The sequence below is a fragment of the Tachypleus tridentatus genome, unplaced genomic scaffold (genome assembly GCF_004210375.1).
Source record: "Tachypleus tridentatus isolate NWPU-2018 unplaced genomic scaffold, ASM421037v1 Hic_cluster_2, whole genome shotgun sequence".
NCBI classification, from domain to species: domain Eukaryota; kingdom Metazoa; phylum Arthropoda; class Merostomata; order Xiphosura; family Limulidae; genus Tachypleus; species Tachypleus tridentatus.
The window spans coordinates 34,748,121-34,769,127 of NW_027467782.1; the positions used below are offsets into that span (position 1 = coordinate 34,748,121).

A 21,007-nucleotide genomic window follows, 5' to 3' on the forward strand; every position below is an offset into this window, starting at 1 on the left:
ATAAGTTGGTAACGTGAACCAATAAAAACAATGTGATACTGATATATATAAAGAAATTTGGGAATTAACCGAAATTACATCGTAAAACACATACATACGGAAATAGAAGTTATACAAATACAAACAAAACCAATATGTAAGTGGTACGCAAACACTAACCATACTGTTACTAACACCATGTTAAACATAATAATGGATATTTTAATTCTTTTTGTTTATATGTGGAGACATTATTAAATCCTGCGTAACTCCAATGTAAAAGGTAACACTGGCTATGTCGGTACATTTGATATAGTAGAGACACATTCACCACTATCTGTAAATATTTCAATTTTTTTTAAGTTATATGTGGGGACATTATTAAATCCTGGGTGACTCCACTGTAAGAGGTAAAATTTAACACTGGTCGTTGTTCCAGCAGTGTAGGTGTATTTGATACAGTAAAGACATGGTCACCACTATCTGTATATATTTTCAATTTTTTCACAAGCGTCTTCATAATTTTTCTAATTATTTGAAAAATCAACAGAATAAGTTTTATGTGTTTTTTCTCAACATATCATAAAGGAATAAAAATGTTTCATACTTTAAATTAAACGTCAGAAATATATTTCCATACATAAACATGAAAATCACGTGACTATATGTTTACACTTTTATATCATCACAGAACCAGTTTTATGTTTATAATTTAATATAATGTGCTTAAATATTAACTTACAGCCCAGTTATGTTTTAATCACAATATATATATGTAATTATTATCATATTTTGAACTTTCTCTGTTAATTTGTATGAAAACACAAAATTATTTATGGCATTGTCAGTTCATCACTAGATTGATTTATAACGTCTGCAAACCAAAAGGTAAAAGAATGTTTTTATTATTCGCTCTGCTCCCCAATGGTACAGAGGCGAGCTTACATATTTACAACGCTAAAATCACAGGTTTGATTCCACTTGGTGGACAGTGAAGATAGCCTGATGCGGCTTTGCTATAAGAAAATACATTACAATTCACTTACAAAATCCTTCTCAACTGTATAGATAGCTTTTCTCCAGAGTTACACAATTCACTTCCAATATTCACAAATCTTATTGAAACAATAAATTTCTTAATTCTACAAAATTTGATTAAAAGAATAGATAAGCAAACAACTAACTGTAAGCATAAAAAGTGTTTTATTCATGGTGGAACATATTACATGTTTCAAGAATACATTGGTCTGTCTTCTTAAGACACAGAAGGCATATTTTCACTATTTTTTACCATCAGTAAAACACTTCTTTATGTTTATAAATCACTCTGTGCGCATACTGTTATAATTACACGATGTTCTTCACAATTAATGTATTTAGTTAAAATGTTATTGATCAACTTAAGGTATTATTCAATACTTCCTACCAGTAGTCATATCCAGTTACAGTTTTAACGTCTTTACTTAAACCTAGTTTTTATTAAGTTCTTGTTCCACATTTTCAAGTATTTATCTTCATCAATCACCGTTGTTGTACATTTAACTTTTCAAACAACACTCGAACTACAAGTGTAAAAGTCTTATCTCTTTTCCCTTTCCTTAAGTTTCTGATAAAACATGTAAATAAGTTAAAAATGTATTGTATCGCAATAAAAATAAATACATTAATAAAGCTATCAGTCACCATCGTCTTACTGACAAATGAATGTACATGATTTATAATATTGTCTTTTACAAAATACAGATTATATCCTTTTCTAAGTTCTTGGTTAATTTAAAGATAATTCAAACAGTTTTCTCATGATAATATCTAAATTATATTTTCCTTATTTGTAGATATTATTGGGAGATCAACTTCACATGAAACTTGTCCTTCTGTATTTCTTACACTTATTCTAAGCCTACACAAAAATCAACCAAGGGTATTTAAGTTAAGAGTGTTTTGGTCTCTGGATCAAGGCATCCCACTGTACTTACACGCAACAATCCTTCACAGATTCAAAATTATCTTAAATAGAGCATAATATATACAGAGCTATTCAATGTTTAATTCTGCACGCGTGTGAATAACTTATTTAGAAAATAAAATTACTTTGATTTTCTCAGATTCTAAATATACTGCAGTATACAGTATGTGAGAAGAAGATGAGGTATGACAGACATCAGAATTTTTAACGTTTCGTCTGTAGTTGTCATGGCAACTGTGTAACACAAAACAAACCAAATCTACATCTGTTTCTCGCGATATCGATTGTAGAAAAATGAAAATAATCCACTTAACAAAGAAAACACACAGTAATAACTACAACGTTAAAAAACCATAGCTAGGCAAAATCGAAAGTCACCACAACCTGAACGGATAAAATTCCACACAAACAAAGCTCAGCCTTACTATGTAACTACTGGCATGTGCCTTCTTTGAAACAGTTAAAATATGAAAAACAAAATGTGCAGATAAAAAATATAGTTGCCTTTTATGCAAAATTTCGAATAAAACTATATACTACGTTATTCCTCCCATCAGCAGTACTGATACTGAATGGTATTCTCGAAACGGTAACTTTTAAAATGTGAACTTCAGATATCGTATTGAATCAGAATATGTTTCCCATACAGTTGCAACAGTCTGCAGTAATATGCAAATAAGTTGAACTTAATTCAAACTCGTAATATAACTTATGATATGTATAAAATTAATACATTTAATCTCACTTCCTATAGTTTGTTTAGAACATTCGAGTAAAGCTATAAAGCGCTATTTTTGAATATTTCGATGTGACCATCAACATTTTAACGCTAGCTGATCCTAATTTTGAACTTCATAATATCGTTGATTTGTTTCTTACCCAGACTGTGGTCTGGGGTCCAAAATTATATTGCCGTTTAACACATACAAATTCTTAACAACATTACAGAACTGGTTTGTTCGATCACGTTTTCGTTTTCTCAATTCGAAATTCCCACCTGTGAAATCTTTAGGTTCTCCACGACTCAACCACAATCGGAAACTTGATTTTATTTGAAGTATGCTATTTCCCCGAAAAGAAACCGAAGGTAACCTGGAGGACTCTTGTATTTTAATTACTCGCACCACGGTACAGTGGAATTGTCCGGCAGGTAATCATCAGACACTAAAATGACGTCACATAAGAGAAGTTTTCACGTTGCAATTTGTACTGTCGTGACGTCATTAAAACGTACGAGAAGTACTATACACTCTCTACACTTCAACCCAGAGTGACATATGAATTTCAAAAAATAAAGATATTTCACACCCTTAATTTGGGTTAAATTTACTTATGAAGAACACTTTCGGGGACCTTACAGAAGTACTTCTAGTAATTTTGAATATTATTTTAATTACGGAAAGCAAAATATTCTTCTTTTAAGGTCTTCATAGTCCTTTGGATCCTTATCACCATCTTCTGCTTAAATTAGATTTTTCATAAAAACATAGACTGAAATGTAGCAGTTAATTAACACATCACGGAATATCCCCGAGAGGTTTCATAAAAAACCCGCTGTTTGGAAAAGATAAGTTTATTATAAAGTTTTGTCATTTCCTAGTAAAGTCGTCGGAAAAAATTCACTGTCTTGAGACATTCACAATAATTTAATAAATCTTATATAAAACAAATTAACTTGTCTGTGTGTTGTTAATAATGTGTACAGTAAGATATGCGACACTATTAACGGTCTTGAGAAATAACTACACTTGATTTTGAAAATAATTGTAATTTAAATTATAATTACTTTTACCATCAGAAACATAAGACGGATGAGAAGTAAGAAACAGTAAACTAATCAATAATGAAGTGAGTATATCCAATATTTTAACCTTTATTACAGACAAAACATGTACTTTGATAAACTGTACAGATGTTAGTATTTGTTAGTGAAAGGATAAAAGTGCATTCGAGTCCTTGTCAGTGAGATGATAGAGACAAAATTCTAATGTACACTGCAGCAAGAAGAGATACAATTATAGAAACTTATACTTTGGTGATTAAAATTATAAAAATAAAGAGTACAGGTCAATTAAAGTTAGTAAAGATAAAACTGATTTAAATTTAATTAGAGGATATGTAAGAGAAAACTTAATCACACTTTTAAAGAAAATGAAAGAAAACCCTGTTAAACGCTGAAAACACAAAGGAACGTGAAAGTTTCACGATATTTTTAAAGTAGTTATTCGTTTTTCAATAGAAAAGGTCCGGCATGGCCAGGTGGGTTAAGGCGTTCGACTCGTAATCTAAGGTTCGAATTCCGGCCACACCAAACATGCTCAACCTGTCAGCCGTGGGAGCATTATAATGTGATGGTCAATCTCACTATTCGTTGGTAAAAGAGTAACCCAAAAGTTGGCGGTGAGCGGTGATGACTAGCTGACTTCCTTCTAGTCTTACACTGCTAAATTAGGGACGTTTAGCGCAGATAGCAATCGAGTAGTTTGAGCGAAATTAAAAAACAAATCGAATAGAAAACAAAGTGCATTACAAATCCCAAGCTACTGTTTTCTTCCAAAAATCTCTAGGTGTCTGCCAGATCGTATCTGTTTTAAAAAGATGTATAAATACTTTATCTGTGGATATAAAGTTTACTACAAATATATACATGAGTCGAGCATACAAATCTGAACACCTCAGGAAATAGTAATATTATTTGAGATACCCACAGGTGTTACATCTCTTGCTGCACAGAGCTTTGTAGGATATAAGCTCTTTCGAAATTACTAAAGGTAAATCCATAAGATGCCAATGGATATCTGTCCAGTTCAGCTGTGTGAATGTGTTATATTGCAAACAAACACTATCAATGTGAACTCTTTGACAAAATTGTCCATTTTATTAGTCCATTACTTTGTATTTTACCTCCCAGGTGACTTAGGTTACCGTGGTTATAACGAGGCAGGAAAACAGTTTTTTTCTATAAAGATGGATACAACTTTTTTTAGTGTGGAAGATCTAAAATATTTGTTGCTTACAGGTGTTTTTTAAACTCGTAAATGTTGTTAATTTTAGAAGTCACACAAAGATCTAGAGGTGGAGTTAAAAGAATTGACAAGAAAAAAGTCGGTTCTACTGTAGAAGAACAGGATCTGGAACCTTTACCAACTGTATAATCTTAACGTTGTATTTACTCAAAAGTTGACGAATGAATTTTCTCATTAATATTAGTTTTAAGTAAACTTTTAGCTTAATTATTTTCACTTACGTAAAATAAGATATTTGAACATGCTTTCTTGGAATGGCTATAATGATTCTCTATAAGTGTGTTTACTAAACGTTTATTTCTAAACATTTATTCAAACGAATCTTTACTTCTAGAGCCTGAAACTCACACCAAAAACACCTTAATTAGTCTAATGGTGGTTGTAATGTTGGTTCTGCTAAATAAATATAATTATAGAGCAACTAGCGTGTGAACAATGAAATATAATAAGGGTAACTTATTTTACATAAAATATTTTCGTTGCACTAACACAAGGATAAAATAAGAAAATCGATATTCTGATCAAAGTAGAAGAATGAGTACCTTTATGTGACTACAAAACTGATATAACTCTTGGGGAATTAAAGAAACTGTTTTATCTTCTCCCTTCACATTCAGCGATCATTGTGATTATGTGTATTTTTATAGGAATTAGAGAACATTGTATAATGAAATATTATGCTATAATTATATGTGTAGCAAAAACAACAACTATTTAATGATTTATGATTTTAGTATAAAATATTTTCTCACATTATTTTAAAATTTAAGCGGATGCATAACTTCTCATCCCCCTACTTTACAAGACCCTGTCAAGATACTGTTTGTTAAAGTAATGAATAACACGTATATTAACGGCAATGTTGAAATATAAACCTACATGATATAGGGGTTAGGGGAAGCTGGATTTACCAAAAATTCACAAACAATTAAACAGTAAGTAGTAAATCTTAAAAGGAAACTAATAAAAATATATCACATTTTCTTGGACGTTTTTGTGACACCACACGACAATGAGATTTGTAATGATTTATTTTTAAATCTTTCTTTTCATTGAAACTATACCATATGTTTCCAATAAAAGAAAACAATATCATCTTGACCTCTTCAGAATTACTATTGCATACGCGAATGACGGTAATATTGGTTGTACGATATCAGAATTCATCAGGTCGTAATGGAAATACATTCGATAAAATAGTATGGGAGCAGTAAAAAACATTTGTGACAAGATAAACGTTCTTTGTGTTACGTAATGACACACCAATACAATAAATTCCACCTCACCAGCATCTAACATTATTTACTATCATAGATAATAGCCTGTATAGCGTTACTATCTGACACCACTTGTGTCATATTTACTCCCCTGTCTTTTGTCTATGTAAAACTTAAATTATATCAAACAGCTAACTTATTTCTCATAATATGTCTATAGTGGATTAGAAGTAGAACATCTCTCACATTTTTATTTGATTTTTTTTTTGCTTTGATGCATGTGGAAATGTGAACATTCAATATGATTTTTTTCAACGTGTTTGTAAACGTATCGTGGGTTCTTGGATAGTTTCCCTTCATCTTCTCTCTTCATTTCACTGAATTTACACTCTCAAGCACTATTGCACGGGTTGCACCCCTTTATATCCGGTACTGTCTGTGATGTAGTTTGTACAGTATTCAAGCTGAGAGGTGACTTAGAGTGTTGTATGAGTTACCATGACTCATTTGTTCGAGTTTTTCATTCTTCTTCGTGTCTTAACTATCCTTGCAAAACGTCCCGACTGGTACGGCGGACTAACTGCTTGAAACCGGATTTTGATATCCGAGGTGTGCGGAGCACAGATAGCCCATTGTGTAGCTTTGTGCTTAATTCCAATTAATCATTCAATCAATCAGTGTTTGCAAAATTTATCCTAAGTCTACTATATATTAAGGATCCTTAAACTTTAACCTGCAGAGCATAAATTTCCTTTATATGTGACTTACATGTAATACTGTGTCATTAATTAATATTTTAATTTAATACTGTTTGTTATTAATTAATATCTTAATTTAATAATTTATGTTATTAATTAATATTTTGATTTAAAACTGTATGCTACTAATTAATGTTTCATTTGATACCGTTTTTTTTTTTTTTAAGGACCCGGCATGGCCAAGCGCGTAAGGCACGCGACTCGTAATCCGAGGGTCGCGGGTTCGTGCCCGCGTCGCGCTGAACATGCTCGCCCTCCCAGCCGTGGGGGCGTTATAATGTGACGGTCAATCCCACTTTTCGTTGGTAAAAGAGTAGCCCAAGAGTTGGCGGTGGGTGGTGATGACTAGCTGCCTTCCCTCTAGTCTTACACTTCTAAATTAGGGACGGCTAGCACAGATAGCTCTCGAGTAGCTTTGTGCGAAATTCCAAAACAAACAAACCGTTTTTATTAATTAATATTTTGATTTAATTACTGTTTATTATTAATTTATGATTGAATTTAATATTGTTTGTTATTAATTATTATATTGATTTAATACTGTATGTCATTAATTAATATTTTAATTTTAATTTTAGTTGATAAAATAATATATATATATATACACACACACATATATAAGTGTGTATGCTTGCATTTTAGAAATGATTTAGCTATGAAAGGTTATGTTTATAAGGGGTGTTACTGTGTCTGAAATATTAAGATAACAGAAATATTAATTATTTTAGCCATAATGGAGGATACATTTTAAGTAGATTAAACATTAATGAGAGAGTCTTCGAAAGGAGTTATTGTATTTGTGACTGTATATGTTAATTGTTTAGTCATCGGCTGTACATCTCTAGGAAGCATACAGAGTGTTTGATGGTATCTTTCTTGGTACTCTACGAGTAAGTGTATGAACTGTGTAGATCTAATATTATAAAGATGTTATACATCCATTGTTGGTTGCTTAAATGTCAGAAAGCTCTCCAGGATGGTAAGAAAAACAAGTGCACGTTAACATTTTCATAACTTGTTGCTGGTAGAGATCTGTAATAATTACTTCTCAATTCCGTACACAACTTTGCAGTATACGTTGACTTCTGATAGTGTTAATTTCTGTAGAAGCATTTTCTTATAAATGTTTATGTCCATTTATGTTACTTTTTTTTTTTTTTTTTTTTTTTTAGTTTCTTTCACATTTCAAATTACTCATTCTAATTTTCATTGTTAGGTAAGCTTCATGAAATGAGCCCTTACATGTGTGTCGTTTTTATTAACATTACAAAATTAAAAGTAATTAATTACATTATGTAACAATAACAGTATTTTAAAACCAGTATTGAAACACCCAAACAAATCCATATTGTAGTTGGATATGTGGGGTTGTCAGATTATATCTTTTATTACACAGTATTTCCAGTAGGTATTTATACTTACTACTAATTGTGATGTGATATGAATAATCAGTAAAATCTGAGAACAAGACTCAGAACCAGAGTCAGTTTACCATTTTAAGTTTAACTAACACTCACTGTGAGAACTGTAATTAGGTGTTTTCAGTTACTCTGAGTAGGTTTTATTTCATTATTACAGTTTCATATGCCTGTTATTAGAAGGTTAATCTATAATAAACTGACTACATGATAAAAAGATATCATAAAATAGCTTTACTAAATTCATTCAGCAATACATGTTAGATTTGTTAATTTAACACACTTACTACTTATTGTCAGCTAATACTGATAGTGTAGTTTTATATACAGGAAAAGTTAAAAAATAGATAGTGTAGGTATTTACAGTGAAACTAAGATAATAGTCATAAATCACTGTAACTGTTCTGTGTTTTAAGAAAAGTAAGTGAAATTTAAAGATTTATTTGTAAATAGTAATAATATATACACACACACATGTGGAATGTATTAGAACTAAATGTGATTGTATTATACAAATTACTGGTCCTCTAAAACAAAGGAAAAAGTTGTACTTAATAAAAGTCAGTTTTATACTATTTTATATCAGCTGTAGTTACATATATACTTAATACACTAGATGTTGTTGCTAGTATGTACAACAGAAGGGTTGGAAGAGTCAAGTGATGTTAGTATATACAACAGTAAGAAGAGCCTAGTGATGCTGTTGTTAGTATACACAACAGGGAGCAGTGGTAAGAAACAGTAAGGGTTAAATGCAAAGCCACATTATGGGCTATTTTTGCTGTGCCCACCACAGGTGTCAAAATCCAACATTTAATATCATAAGTATTTTTATGTATCTTATGAGAATAATCGTTTGGTTGAATGTTATCTATTAAGGATATGAGGTATGACTATTAATCGATTAGCAAATTCCAGCCCAATTAGTTTTTGAAATAAAGAACTCTCAGTCCACAACCTTTACAATAAAATCTTTAAAAAATAAGACTTGATAGATTAATAAGGATAGATTTACATTCAATGAATCATCTTTGATTTTCTTCATGAAAGCATGTTTCACTAGAGCAAGAAAGTTATTTGAATTTGATAATTAATTAATCATTGGGCTCATTAATTTATTTTACTAAACTCTTGAGCTGTTCTCTCATGGTACTTGAATTGACATAAAAATAAAATAATGAGAAATACTACACTTTTGATCAGTTGATTCTTTTCACATGTCATAATACTAATTAGTTCAGCTGAGCAACCTTGAATTTAACTCACAATGGTAATACTAAATTATGATAATATTTTGATTATTTGGATAACACTATGCAACACAAATTTTGTTCCTGGATAGCATATGCTATTTCTTAATTACTTATGTTGTAAAAGTACAGAAAATGGCCATTATTCCCTTCAAACTTTGCTTTTGTGATCTGGATAATGAATTTAGAAACTAACCTATTTTCTATGTAAAAACAGGCAAATTTGCACATTTTCATTTACATAAGGTCTGAATAAAGCAACATATGTATGAAGATTCACATGTATCTACAGTAAAGTTATACACAAATGTTAAGAAGTGAGTAGTTTTCTTTTAGATTTGTGACTGTAATATAAATCACTTTCAAGTATTAGCCCCAAATACAGTCTTCCATTATGTTTTGGTTATACACTCCCAGGTCACAAAAGCAGTTTGAAGAGAGGTCATTTCCATTTACTTTAGGCATGAGCCATTGGGAAATAACATTTTCTGCCCAGGAAGTCTTCCAGTTTGAAGAGAAAAATAGGTCATTTCCATTTACTTTAGGCATGAGCCATTGGGAAATAACATTTTCTGCCCAGGAAGAAGAAAAAGTAAAAATTTGGTTACATAGTGTAGTTGAAAAGAGGGAAATTCTAATGTTTTTAACTGATTTCACAGGCTTATGAATTTGAACTTCATAAAAGTTTTGGTTTTATTTATAGATTTGCCATAATTCATATATGCAAATTTCAAAAATAATATATATATATATATATATATATTTTCTATCACATAAGGATGTCTTACAAATCGTGGAGTAGAAAAAACTAACTCAGATGAAATTACTATTTCATTTACTAAAGTGAACATTTATGTGTTTTATTGTGTGTTTCTTGTGGGTTCTAGATAGATTGATAAGACTACTTGGTCAATATTAGTTGTCATTATTTTAATAAATCACTTGTGTTGAAGTATATATGACATGTGGAAAATCTATATGTGATGGTGATAAATGGATATCATATTTGGATTCAATGTACAGGAATTACTGTAGAACATGTACACATTTCAAGACAGTAAAACCATTGATTATTTATAAATAAGCCTTTCTTATTTATGCTACACTAACCAAATCTCCAAGATAACCTAGATATGTTGTATTTCATTAGAATTTTTGCCAAGTTTATTTCATTAGATGTGTTTAGAATTCTTCACATACTAATGTAACAAATATTAACTGGTCTGCAATTTCTAGAGTAACTATTTTATTCCCTTTAAAAATAGAAGTAACATCATTGATAAGTCACCTGGCAATTTTCTGTTCACATGTGTCTGATCTTTGACTCTTAAAACACAGATAAATATTGTTTGGCTCTGGTGCTTCAACTAGTATTAATTATTCAGTCTTGTTATTTTTACCACCAAATTATTAACTTTTACATTCTGTTACAGTGTATGGTATAAAGTGTAGTCTGAAACTAGCTTATGCTACTGAACATACTTTCAGCTGTGTGGTGAATCTTATACCTGATATTTGGTTACAAGTAGCATATTATTAAGTGATTCTGGTGTTGACTAGTTTTCTTCCACTTGGTTAGCAGTTCTGAATTTGTTATGACTATGCCTAAACATTATAGGACTCCAGCCTAGGTGTTTACTATAAATGTTGCAGAAAATACCTTTCTTTCTTTCTTTGTATTCAGAACTGTACCATAAATGACAGGTTTTTCACAAATTTGTGTGTAGTGTTTTATAAGTTCAAAAAAGACAATTTGAATGAGTAAACAGTAAATGGTATCAAGATTTAGATATATGTTTTTTAGTATTGAGAAAATAAAGGATATATTTGGATTATCAGTACTGTCCTATCTTTGTTATTGCTGTTTCATTTCGAAGTAGGTAAAGAGAGTTTGTGAATGTTTAATAGCTGTGTAGAGTATTTATTTTGAAAAGTATCTCTGAAAGTACTTGGTTACGTTTTTCTATATTATTATTATTACTGAAGGATGAACAGACTGTTTTTAGTGTATTTAATTTTGGAAATTGTTCTGAAATAGTGACTCAAGGAAGTTGGATGTGTTGTTGATTGGGCTTCTGTTAAAACTGTGATGACTTCATAAAACATTATATACCACTGGTGCTTTTAGTTTTGTATGAGAAATACCTGTTTTTCAGTACACTGGAGACAACATAGACTTGTTTCAGTCGAATGTTTAGATAATTTATCAGATGTAACTTATGCATCTGTATTGAATATGAGTTAGTAATGTGAGAAAGTTGCAGGTGTAAGTTGATAACAAATGGAAAACAAGCAGATATCATCCTGTGAAATGTGAGTGGTTTTCATGAGATCACAGGAAGCTTCGTACATATATGTTGATTATACACTTTAGGTATTGTTTCTCATGCACATATTCAGAAAAAGTATATGAAAAAACCAAAAGTTTGTCTGTTATTCAAATATAAATGTATGAATTGTATAGAACAGTCATATCTTTAAACATTTAAGCTGTCTGCTTGATATTTGTTGTGATTTGCTTCAGATTGCAAATTCTGTTGATTGACGTAATTGACTTTGTCTATTGATTGATATTTTTGTTAATGAGTATAACTCACGTGCATGTTACAGTTTATCACAAACAAGCACACATGTGGTCATAGATGAAATAAATCATATACAAGTCTACATATATATAAAAGTTTATTATATGATCATTTGAAATGCTAAAAAGAAGTTGTATATTATAGTTTCAGAGGTGATCTGATAACATATACATGTAATTGGTGATAAAGCAATGTTATGCCATTTTATAAGCATTTTGTTCTGAAAGTAATTACAACTTAATGATCCATCCTACCCTAGACCTAATTAACTTGCATTCTCTTAGGTACTGCCAAGAAATGTTTTGTGTTTAGCTGTACATTATTAGTCTATGGAGACAGACAAAAATGTTTTTTTTTTATTTAATGTAAAATAAAATAGAATTTTAAATGTACAGGTCTAACTAAAATAGGAGTTGTTAGAGTCTTTTATTTATTACCCTGTTATTTAACTCTTAAGTTTGTACTTCAGACTGTATTTCACTCCTTAAATATGCTCCAATGTGTGGTTGATCTAATCAGGACTTTAGCAGGTTCTTAATGTTTGATGAAAGAGTGCACATACAGCATACCTTTTTCAGAATTTCTACAGATAAATTTGAGAAGTCTGTTTACTTACTTATCACATCTAATTTATTTTATTTCTATACAATGCCTTTATGTTCCTCTCATCCAAAATACAAGTTCTTTCCAGAACTAAACTAAACTAAACTACCGTGGCAGGGGTTCAGTTTAGAGAGAGAGAAATCAGAAGAGTTCTCTCTCCAACTGGGGTGTTCAGGAACTTTGTAGTTCCTCTTCGTCCCCTTTCGTGGATTGTGATTAAGATTAAGTGGTGATTTTTTAATTTTTTTTTTATTATTATTTTAATAAATTAATTATCGTTATTATTCATGATTTTTTGGGTGGAGGATGTCTCTCTAAATGCTGTTTTGGGTGGAGGCAAAGGCAGCAGTGGAAAGAAAGGCCGGGACTTGTCCCGAAAGGAAGAAGTTGGGGAGATGTGAATATGAATATAATTCATTCAAATCCAGATCAAATCAAACGGCATGATTCAGGGTCTGGCAAAAGAGTTGCCTGGGCTGGGATCTAGAAATCCAATGCCTAAAGATTTTGATGTGGGGGGAAACGGGAGTGCCCCGAGAAAACCCACTTTCACACGACAGGCGCCGAAAGTTTTGCCTGTCGTGTGCCCTGTACCTGAAAAAAAGGAATACATATTAATAACATGGATTTTATTTATTTAGATTCTTTGTTGAGTGGATTGTGATTCTTGAAATATGTTGTAAGGTGATATGTATTTTGTTGGTGCACTTGATAATTTGTGTAGTGATGCCGTTAGTTCTTTCCAGAGTTTCACACCCAACTTTATATTACTCAAGTTATTATCCACTCACTAAGATTGTCCATGTTCTTATAAGTTTGAAAACAAAATCTCAACAATTCCTACATTTTAGTATCACCATCAGACATGGAAAGTTACTACAGTGCACAGTTACTGTAAATATACCCATTAAAAAAGGTTTCAAAACAGGCTTTTAAAAGATCCCAACTATTGTAAACTTTTATCAGTACCTTCTGCTTTGCAAACTTACTGTAAAATTAATTTTTTTTTACCTCCTGTTATAATTATACCTAACTGTTGAATCTTTCTAAACATTGTTTCATGCTTTTTTATCAGTTTGTGTTTGAAATATACAAAGATTTACTTTTCACCATAATTTAGTTGATGAAAGGTGCAGTATATTCTTTAACTTGAATATAATTAGTAATTTATTATTTACATTATTTTTATTTACTGAGTTTTGGTTCTAAAAATAAACAAAAAAGTCTTAAAATTGATTTGTTTTCTTAATATGTTTATGTTATAAAGTGTAACAGGATACACAGTGCATATTCAATGCTTGATGCAGTTTGGTAGAGTGCAGTCCAATTAACCATTCGCTGAATAATAATTTGATTTATAGATCATCTTTTACTTTAATAATACTGTTGAAGTGTTTTTGTTATGTTTATCTTACAATATAGTCAGTCTGAGATGTCCATTTCATTCATTGTTATGTTATTTGTGTATTTTGTTTTTAAAAAAAGTGATGTTAGAGGAAGTTCTGAAATAGCTGTTCTTTTGTAAAGAACATGACTTGAGTGTGCATATGCTTTTTTCTTCAGGTATTCATCCTGTTGGAAACATTGGACGAGAACAAGGCTCCTTCTGGTGGCCACTGTTAGGTGCCTACTTGACACACCCATTATACTTTTGGGACCTAAACTCTGTCTTCTCAGTGTTTTTTTAACTGGTATTCTAAGAAATGGCAAAGAAAACCCCTTCCTAGACGTTCCATCTCGAAACGACTCTTGGTCCTTTCTTTTTGTAGAGCATTGTACATCTCTCTCTGGACTTCATGGCTATATTTCAACTGCACTGTGACAGATCAGAACGGAAATGAAATGAAGTGTTGAGATGCAGCTAAGAATTTTTTTTGACAAGTCTTGTGTGGCAAGAAGTTAAATCTGTCATGAAAGATATTTGTCTTTGCTCAGTATAATGGTCGGAAAGAAATATGGCACCAATTAATTCAAGTATTTGATCTGCAAGTAGAGAGAAATGCTTTAAAGGTAATAGATCCAAATAAATTGAATTTTCACATTTTAATATTTTATTCATGTTGTTTTATTTATGTGATAAATTAATATATTATGTAGATAGGTTTTGTTGTTATATTTACTTTTGACTAGAAATAACTGAAGAAATGTATAAACAATGTAAAAAATATGTTTAGTATAATAGCTTATTTATTTCATTTTTCTAAGACAAACTTTGATATCTGTTTTTAGTGCTCATATTAAGGCTAGTAAAATGAACAATGCTTATCTGCCTTTTTCTATACCCTCTTCTCATACATAAAGTGATAAAATGAATCTAAACCAATTTTTATAGACATCCAACATTTAAATTTATGTAATTGGTACTGTTTTATGAATGTGTTAAAAACACATTTAGAACATCACATGCATTTGTATCTTTATAAATAAACATTTGGTTGCTAAAGTTATTCCTGTATGATTTATGTTATAACCAGTTCTTGGTTGTGACACAAGTCATGATACTAGAAAGAGAAAACAAATAGATATTAATAAGGTGGAAGCTAAAGCAACAACCTATTGTGTTGGTGGAACTTATCATAACTAACATTTGTGGTAATGTAATGAATCATAAAGGAAAATTTGCAAGCCAGTGTGATTCAGCATGTCACATGTTGCATTGGTTGTATACTCTTGTTATAGTAAATGGGAAACACACAGAACACCTGATCAAAGGTCAATGGTGACATCCTCCATAACTGCTTCCAGTTGTGTCTTGGAAGCTTGATTTCTACTGGTACAAAAGGCCAGGTTTTGGTTCTGCATATTATCATAGTCTCCTTATACATCTCAGATCACATTATAAAACAGATTTGTTTCTTGTAAATCATACAGATGTCTGTTAGTGCTCTGTGAGACATATAAATCCAGTTCTCTCCAAACCAAATCCAAAAAGTTCACTTTGTTAGTCAAGCTGGTAATTAATGCCCCTTCAAGTTTGTGTCCTGGACAAACTTACTTCTTGTATCTCAGAATGGCTGGTATGGGTATTAACACTTTTACTAATAAAGTGGAGAACAACATTTTGACCTTCTTAAGTCATCTTCAGGTTAACCCAAGAAGATCGAAACATTGTTCTCTGCTTTATTAATAAAAGAGTTAATACCTGTACCAGCCATCCTGAGATACATTTTTACTTACCTCTTGCACTACCTATGGTACAGAGCTGCATGGTAAGATATTATTTCAAATGCTCAAACTGTAGCAAAATGAACTTGCATTGAAAGTCATAAAAGTAATATTTTCCTCTCATTTTTAGGTTTCAAATCTGTAGTCCAGTGCTATACAGGAAGAGATCACTGTTCATTACCGGATACTCTCCATACAGTGACATCCTGATGAGCATAAATATCCTGGGGAGAAGGAGGTAGTACAACAGGGGGGTCTTCCCCCCACAGCAAAATCTCTGGCATCGGACCTGTAGATCCCAGCCTTATTCTGAAAAGGGCCGTTTACCCAGTCACAGGGTATCTAATCAATCACAGTACATTTCAAAATCAATTCGCCAGCTGCCAGTGTACTCCGTCCTCGAGCCAAGGATTGGCTCACTTCACTTTCGCTGCTTTCGTCCAGTTCTCTCGTCCTTCCTCTCACTCACAAATACACCACTCCATTTTTTGAAATGTTAAAAATAAAGTAAAAACCCCACGGATATTTTAAAACATTTCTCATGTAAGGGGACGAAGAGGAACTACAAAGTTCCTGAACACCCCAGTTGGAGAGAGAACTCTTCTGATTTCTCTCTCTCTAAACTAAACCCCTGCCACGATAGTTTTGTTTTTTTGTTTAGGTAGCACAAGAGAAATTCATTGAGATATGAAGTGCTGTCTCAGATCAAGTCCAAGAGGCTGACTCATAACAAAAAGTAACAAGATAATCCTAGGGCAATGCAAAACTAAGTAGGAATTTATAATGGAGCAATTAAAATACATATCTGTTTCAGTATGACCACATCATACAAAGAATCTACTGATAAACTGGTCTAAATATCTGATATCTACAAAACATTTCAATCATTCTTTTGTTTATATAATGTTTACAGTTAGTTAGATTTCTTCAGTATATGTGGTCTGAGGATTATTATTATTCTGTCTATTTTGTATAAGAATGGAAATTTCCAGTATTGTTGGAAGAAAAGAACTTATGAATATGTTCAGTGAATCCGTCAAAGTACAGCTTTTAATAGTCAAAATACAGTACTGTGAAAAGTATTTGGTTAACTAAATGTATTCTCCTTTAATAAAAGGACTAAATCTGTACTTCTATTGGGTAGTTTTATGTGTAACTGATAATGGTTTATTTGTAAAAAAAAATGTAGACTTGAATTCAAAGTTTGTGTTTTATGATGGTTCATTGCTTTTGGAAACTTTCTTTTGAAAAATTCTCCTTCTGAATTAATTCCTTAAACCTGAGTGGATGCTGCCAGTATTCAGCCAAAAATCCTGATTTTATCCACCGAACAGTGACAGCATCTGACAATGTGTACGTCTCTTTTATGAAAACTAACCTGAACCATGTTATTGTCTGTAAAATTAAGAAAATTGAAATTTCATAAAGTATGGTGACAGTTTTAAGGGAATCATTAAAATAATTCCAGCAAAATGTGCAACAAATTACAGCTTTAAAGAATTGAAGCACAACAAGTAATCACTTTTGGGGAGGATCCGATTTCTCAGTGTGTTTGTTTCTGAAGTTTCCTTCATGCACCATTGAAACTTAATTTCCAAGAAAAAGAAACAAAACAATTTGATACCAGTTTAAGTGATTGGTAGTAATAAGTAGAAGGAAAAATATAATGGAATATTTAAGTTTAGAACTACCTGGATGATAGTTGTTGAAACACAAGTAGAAAGACAAGTGTACAAAGTTAAGTATTATTTTTTGGACAAGTATTCAAAATCTCTTAGAAAAGCTTCTATTTTATTTATATATCGTAGTTTAAAATAATTTTTTCTAGGCAAGACAGTAAGTTAACCAAACTCAATACAGAATAATAACAATTATTTATATGAGGAAAATTTTGTAATTCATCATATCTATTATTTCCTTGGATCTGAGGTACTACTATTGAATTATGAGGTCCATATTTTCCTTAGCTGTAGAGCATACTTTGATAGCAGGTTTGAAGATTTTTCATGTTATGGATTACTTACAGATGTTTTTCTTTTCTTTTACTTGTTTTTAGAACTATATAAAATATCTTACCAAAACACAGTAACATATGTTACTCAGACTGTTTATTTAACAAATGAAGGTTTCCATTAATGCTACACCAGCCAAGTTAAAATTATGTCCCTTGTGGCTTTTTCTTTTCTGTTGTTGTCAAGATGTTTTCTTTACTGTGATGTTGAATTAAGAATAATTTTTGGTATTTCAAAGTTATTACAGTGTATAGTATTTTTTTCTTTAAATATAAGTATCTGAATATTTCAATTGTTGCACTAATCCAAACTCTCTACTGTTTTTGATGTATTTGTTACATCTTCTCTTGGAAATATTAATTTTTACAAGTCAGAGCTGAAATATGCACTGTTCATTTAGTGCAGAAACAATCAAATATGAACATGTTGTCAGGTATAAACTAAAATGTTGTATAATATTCTGTGTGCCACATTTGTCATTTTACGAATATGAATTCAGAGCTTTGGAAGAAAGTAAATTTGCAGTTGTGAAACTACTGTAGTTGGTTTTACTGTCATCACATTGGTTCATGCTTATTAAGGATGTTACATTTGTCTGACATTGAGTCTTGTTAAAACTGTTGAAGTTATCACTTCTAATCATTATAATTGTTCAAAATTAATTGATGGTGGTGATGTGTAGGTTTAAAATAGAATGTAACAAGCAAAATTACCCATTTATAGTGATGGTTGCTGTTTAAGTAATCTAGCAAAAGTACACGTACCCAGTGACAGTTACTGTTTACGTTTGTCTTGCAAAAATACTTGTCCCAAGTGACAGTTGCTGTTAAAATTAATTTTTCAATGTAAATTATTTCATAAACGTTTAAAAGGTTAACTTTTTTGCAATCTTGGTTTCACTTAGAGCCAAAGCTCTGAGCTATTTATACTTCACACCATAAAACAATTAATCACTTCAGTCATGCTAAGAGCCTCTCGACAATAACATATTGTAAATGTACATTTGTATTTTTTTTAGTATGTCATATTTTGAAATGTTAATGATAGTCTGATAAATTAAATATAGAACATCCTACTTGTGAAATAAAGTTTGGTATTAACATTATTCATACTTGTTTTACTATCATTTCAAAAGTAAATGTTAAACTTTGCCCAAATGAACAGATCTTCAAATGCTACATGTTTCCAATATATAAGAATTCAGAAGTTATTAACAGTTGCCAGTTTTAAACATAATGATAAAATAATGAGTATAAATGAAGATTATCTGTTGACAGTAACTGTTGACAGTAACTGTTAGAATAATAGTTGTACAAACAGAAACAGTTGTAGCACCAAGATGAACTCAATTTTACTTTTCTGTTATCTACGTGTAAACAGAAGGTTAACAATTGCTTTGTTCAGTGAACCAACGGTAATAACTTTGTATTAATTGTTAGTAATGTGTGTCCATTGTCTGTATATTTCACAAAGTATTCAACAATTCCAAACATTTGCAGTGTTTGATTTTATCCTTTTATGGCAGATAGAAACAAAACAAAGTATACTTTGTACATACTGGTTGACAAGTATTCTTAAAGTAATAAAAAATAGTGCCTTATTTAAAACAAAGTACTCTAATAGATTAATAAATCTTCATTGCCACTTATTACATCAAACTAAAAAGGTCATACTGTATCACTAGGTGTAAATGGAAAGGTTTATAAGTTATTTTTAATTGAGAAAAAAACTATAAAATGTGACCAGAGAAAGGTTGTTTGTTATATAACAGTTTTCATATGTATTCATCTTGAGCATTGTTTGTCGTGTATGAATATTTATGTCTAATATTTTGCACATCTGTTTATAAGTAGCAGTTGAAGCCTATTTAATATCATTCTAAAATCTTAAAATGGAAATATATAAAGGCAATTTAAGATGCGAGTACAAATTTAAATGAAATTGAAATATTTTTAATAGGATGTTAAGGTTTAGTTATTCATTGGGTCCTAGAAAATGTAAGAAATGTTTGGTAATGAGGAAATGTATTTTTCTTAAAATTTATATTTGAAGATTTAGTTATAATCATTCATATATTTTTCAAGCCATTACTTATGGGGTAGGTGAAAATGATTGATACTTAAAAGATGCTTCTTTTTTAATTTTGCGCAAAGCTACTCGAGGGATATCTGCACTAGCTGTCCCTAAATTAGCAGTGTAAAAGAAGAGGGAAGCTAGCTTGTCATCACCACTCACAGCAAACTTTTGGGCTACTCTTTTATCAACGAATAGTGGGATTGATCGTAACATTATAATGCCCCCACGGCTGAAAGGGCGAGCATTTTGGCGCGACGGGGATGCAAACCCACGATTTTCAGATTACAAGTCACACGTCTTAACCCACCTGGCCATGCAGGGCCTAGTCAAGAGAAACGTGAACCTCACAAAGATAATAGTTGAACAGTTTTGAACAGCTTATTTTATTAAGTAGTTAATATCTATTACTGAGTATATCTTTCACTTTGTGCCTAGCATGGCTAAGTGGGTTATGGAGTTCGACTCGTAATCTGATGATCGCAGGTTCGAACCCAGTCGCACCAAACATGCTCGCCCTTTCAACCGTGGGTGCGTTATAACGTGACGGTAAATCCCACTGTTCATTGGTAAAACAGTAGCCCAAAAGTTGGCAGTGGGTGGCAATGACTAATTGCCTTCCCTCTAGTCTTACACTGCTAAATTAGGGACAGCTGGCGAAGATAGCCCTCGTGTAGCTTTGTGCGAAATTCAAATAAATATTTAATTTTGATCTTGGAAGATATCTTCATCTGTCGGAAGTTAATGTTAAACGTCAATGAAAAAAGGCAAAATTCGACAATAAATAGAGCACTGCATTTTGTTTTTTCTCTCTTTGGTTTTGGGTATCATATGTACTCTGGAGTGTCAGGTGCTCTCTGACTTCTGCCTTTCTTTACTTATATGATCATGCAGTGTTGGTTGGTGTTAGTCACTGCTTTAGGTTCAGAGTGGGCTGAATTTACTCCGACCCTTT

General features: G+C 31.4%; 1 protein-coding gene across 9 annotated transcripts; it reads left to right on the forward strand.

The window, feature by feature from the left end:
* The first annotated feature begins 6,271 nt into the window (after positions 1-6,271).
* On the forward strand, positions 6,272-19,084 carry LOC143242621 (uncharacterized). Of its 9 annotated transcripts, none has more exons than XM_076486095.1 (3): positions 6,272-6,754; positions 14,366-14,812; positions 16,098-19,084. In XM_076486095.1, exons 1-2 carry the CDS (start codon positions 6,687-6,689, stop codon positions 14,622-14,624), a joined length of 327 nt encoding a protein of 108 aa, XP_076342210.1. In that variant the 5' UTR covers positions 6,272-6,686; the 3' UTR covers positions 14,625-14,812; positions 16,098-19,084. The 9 variants fall into 9 exon arrangements, 5 of the variants coding, with proteins under 5 accessions (XP_076342210.1, XP_076342213.1, XP_076342211.1 ...); XM_076486098.1 differs by having other exon boundaries at positions 16,629-17,094; XR_013023016.1 differs by having other exon boundaries at positions 6,274-6,659.
* Positions 19,085-21,007: the final 1,923 nt, after the last annotated feature.

Excerpts from the sequence above, each read along its gene's own strand:
- LOC143242621 (XM_076486095.1), top strand. The coding sequence starts at position 6,687 with ATGACTCATTTGTTCGAGTTTTTCATTCTTCTTCGTGTCTTAACTATC. Across the intron at positions 6,755-14,365 it reads CTTGCAAAACGTCCCGACTG|GTATTCATCCTGTTGGAAAC; the intron begins GTACGGCGGACT and ends TTTTTTCTTCAG.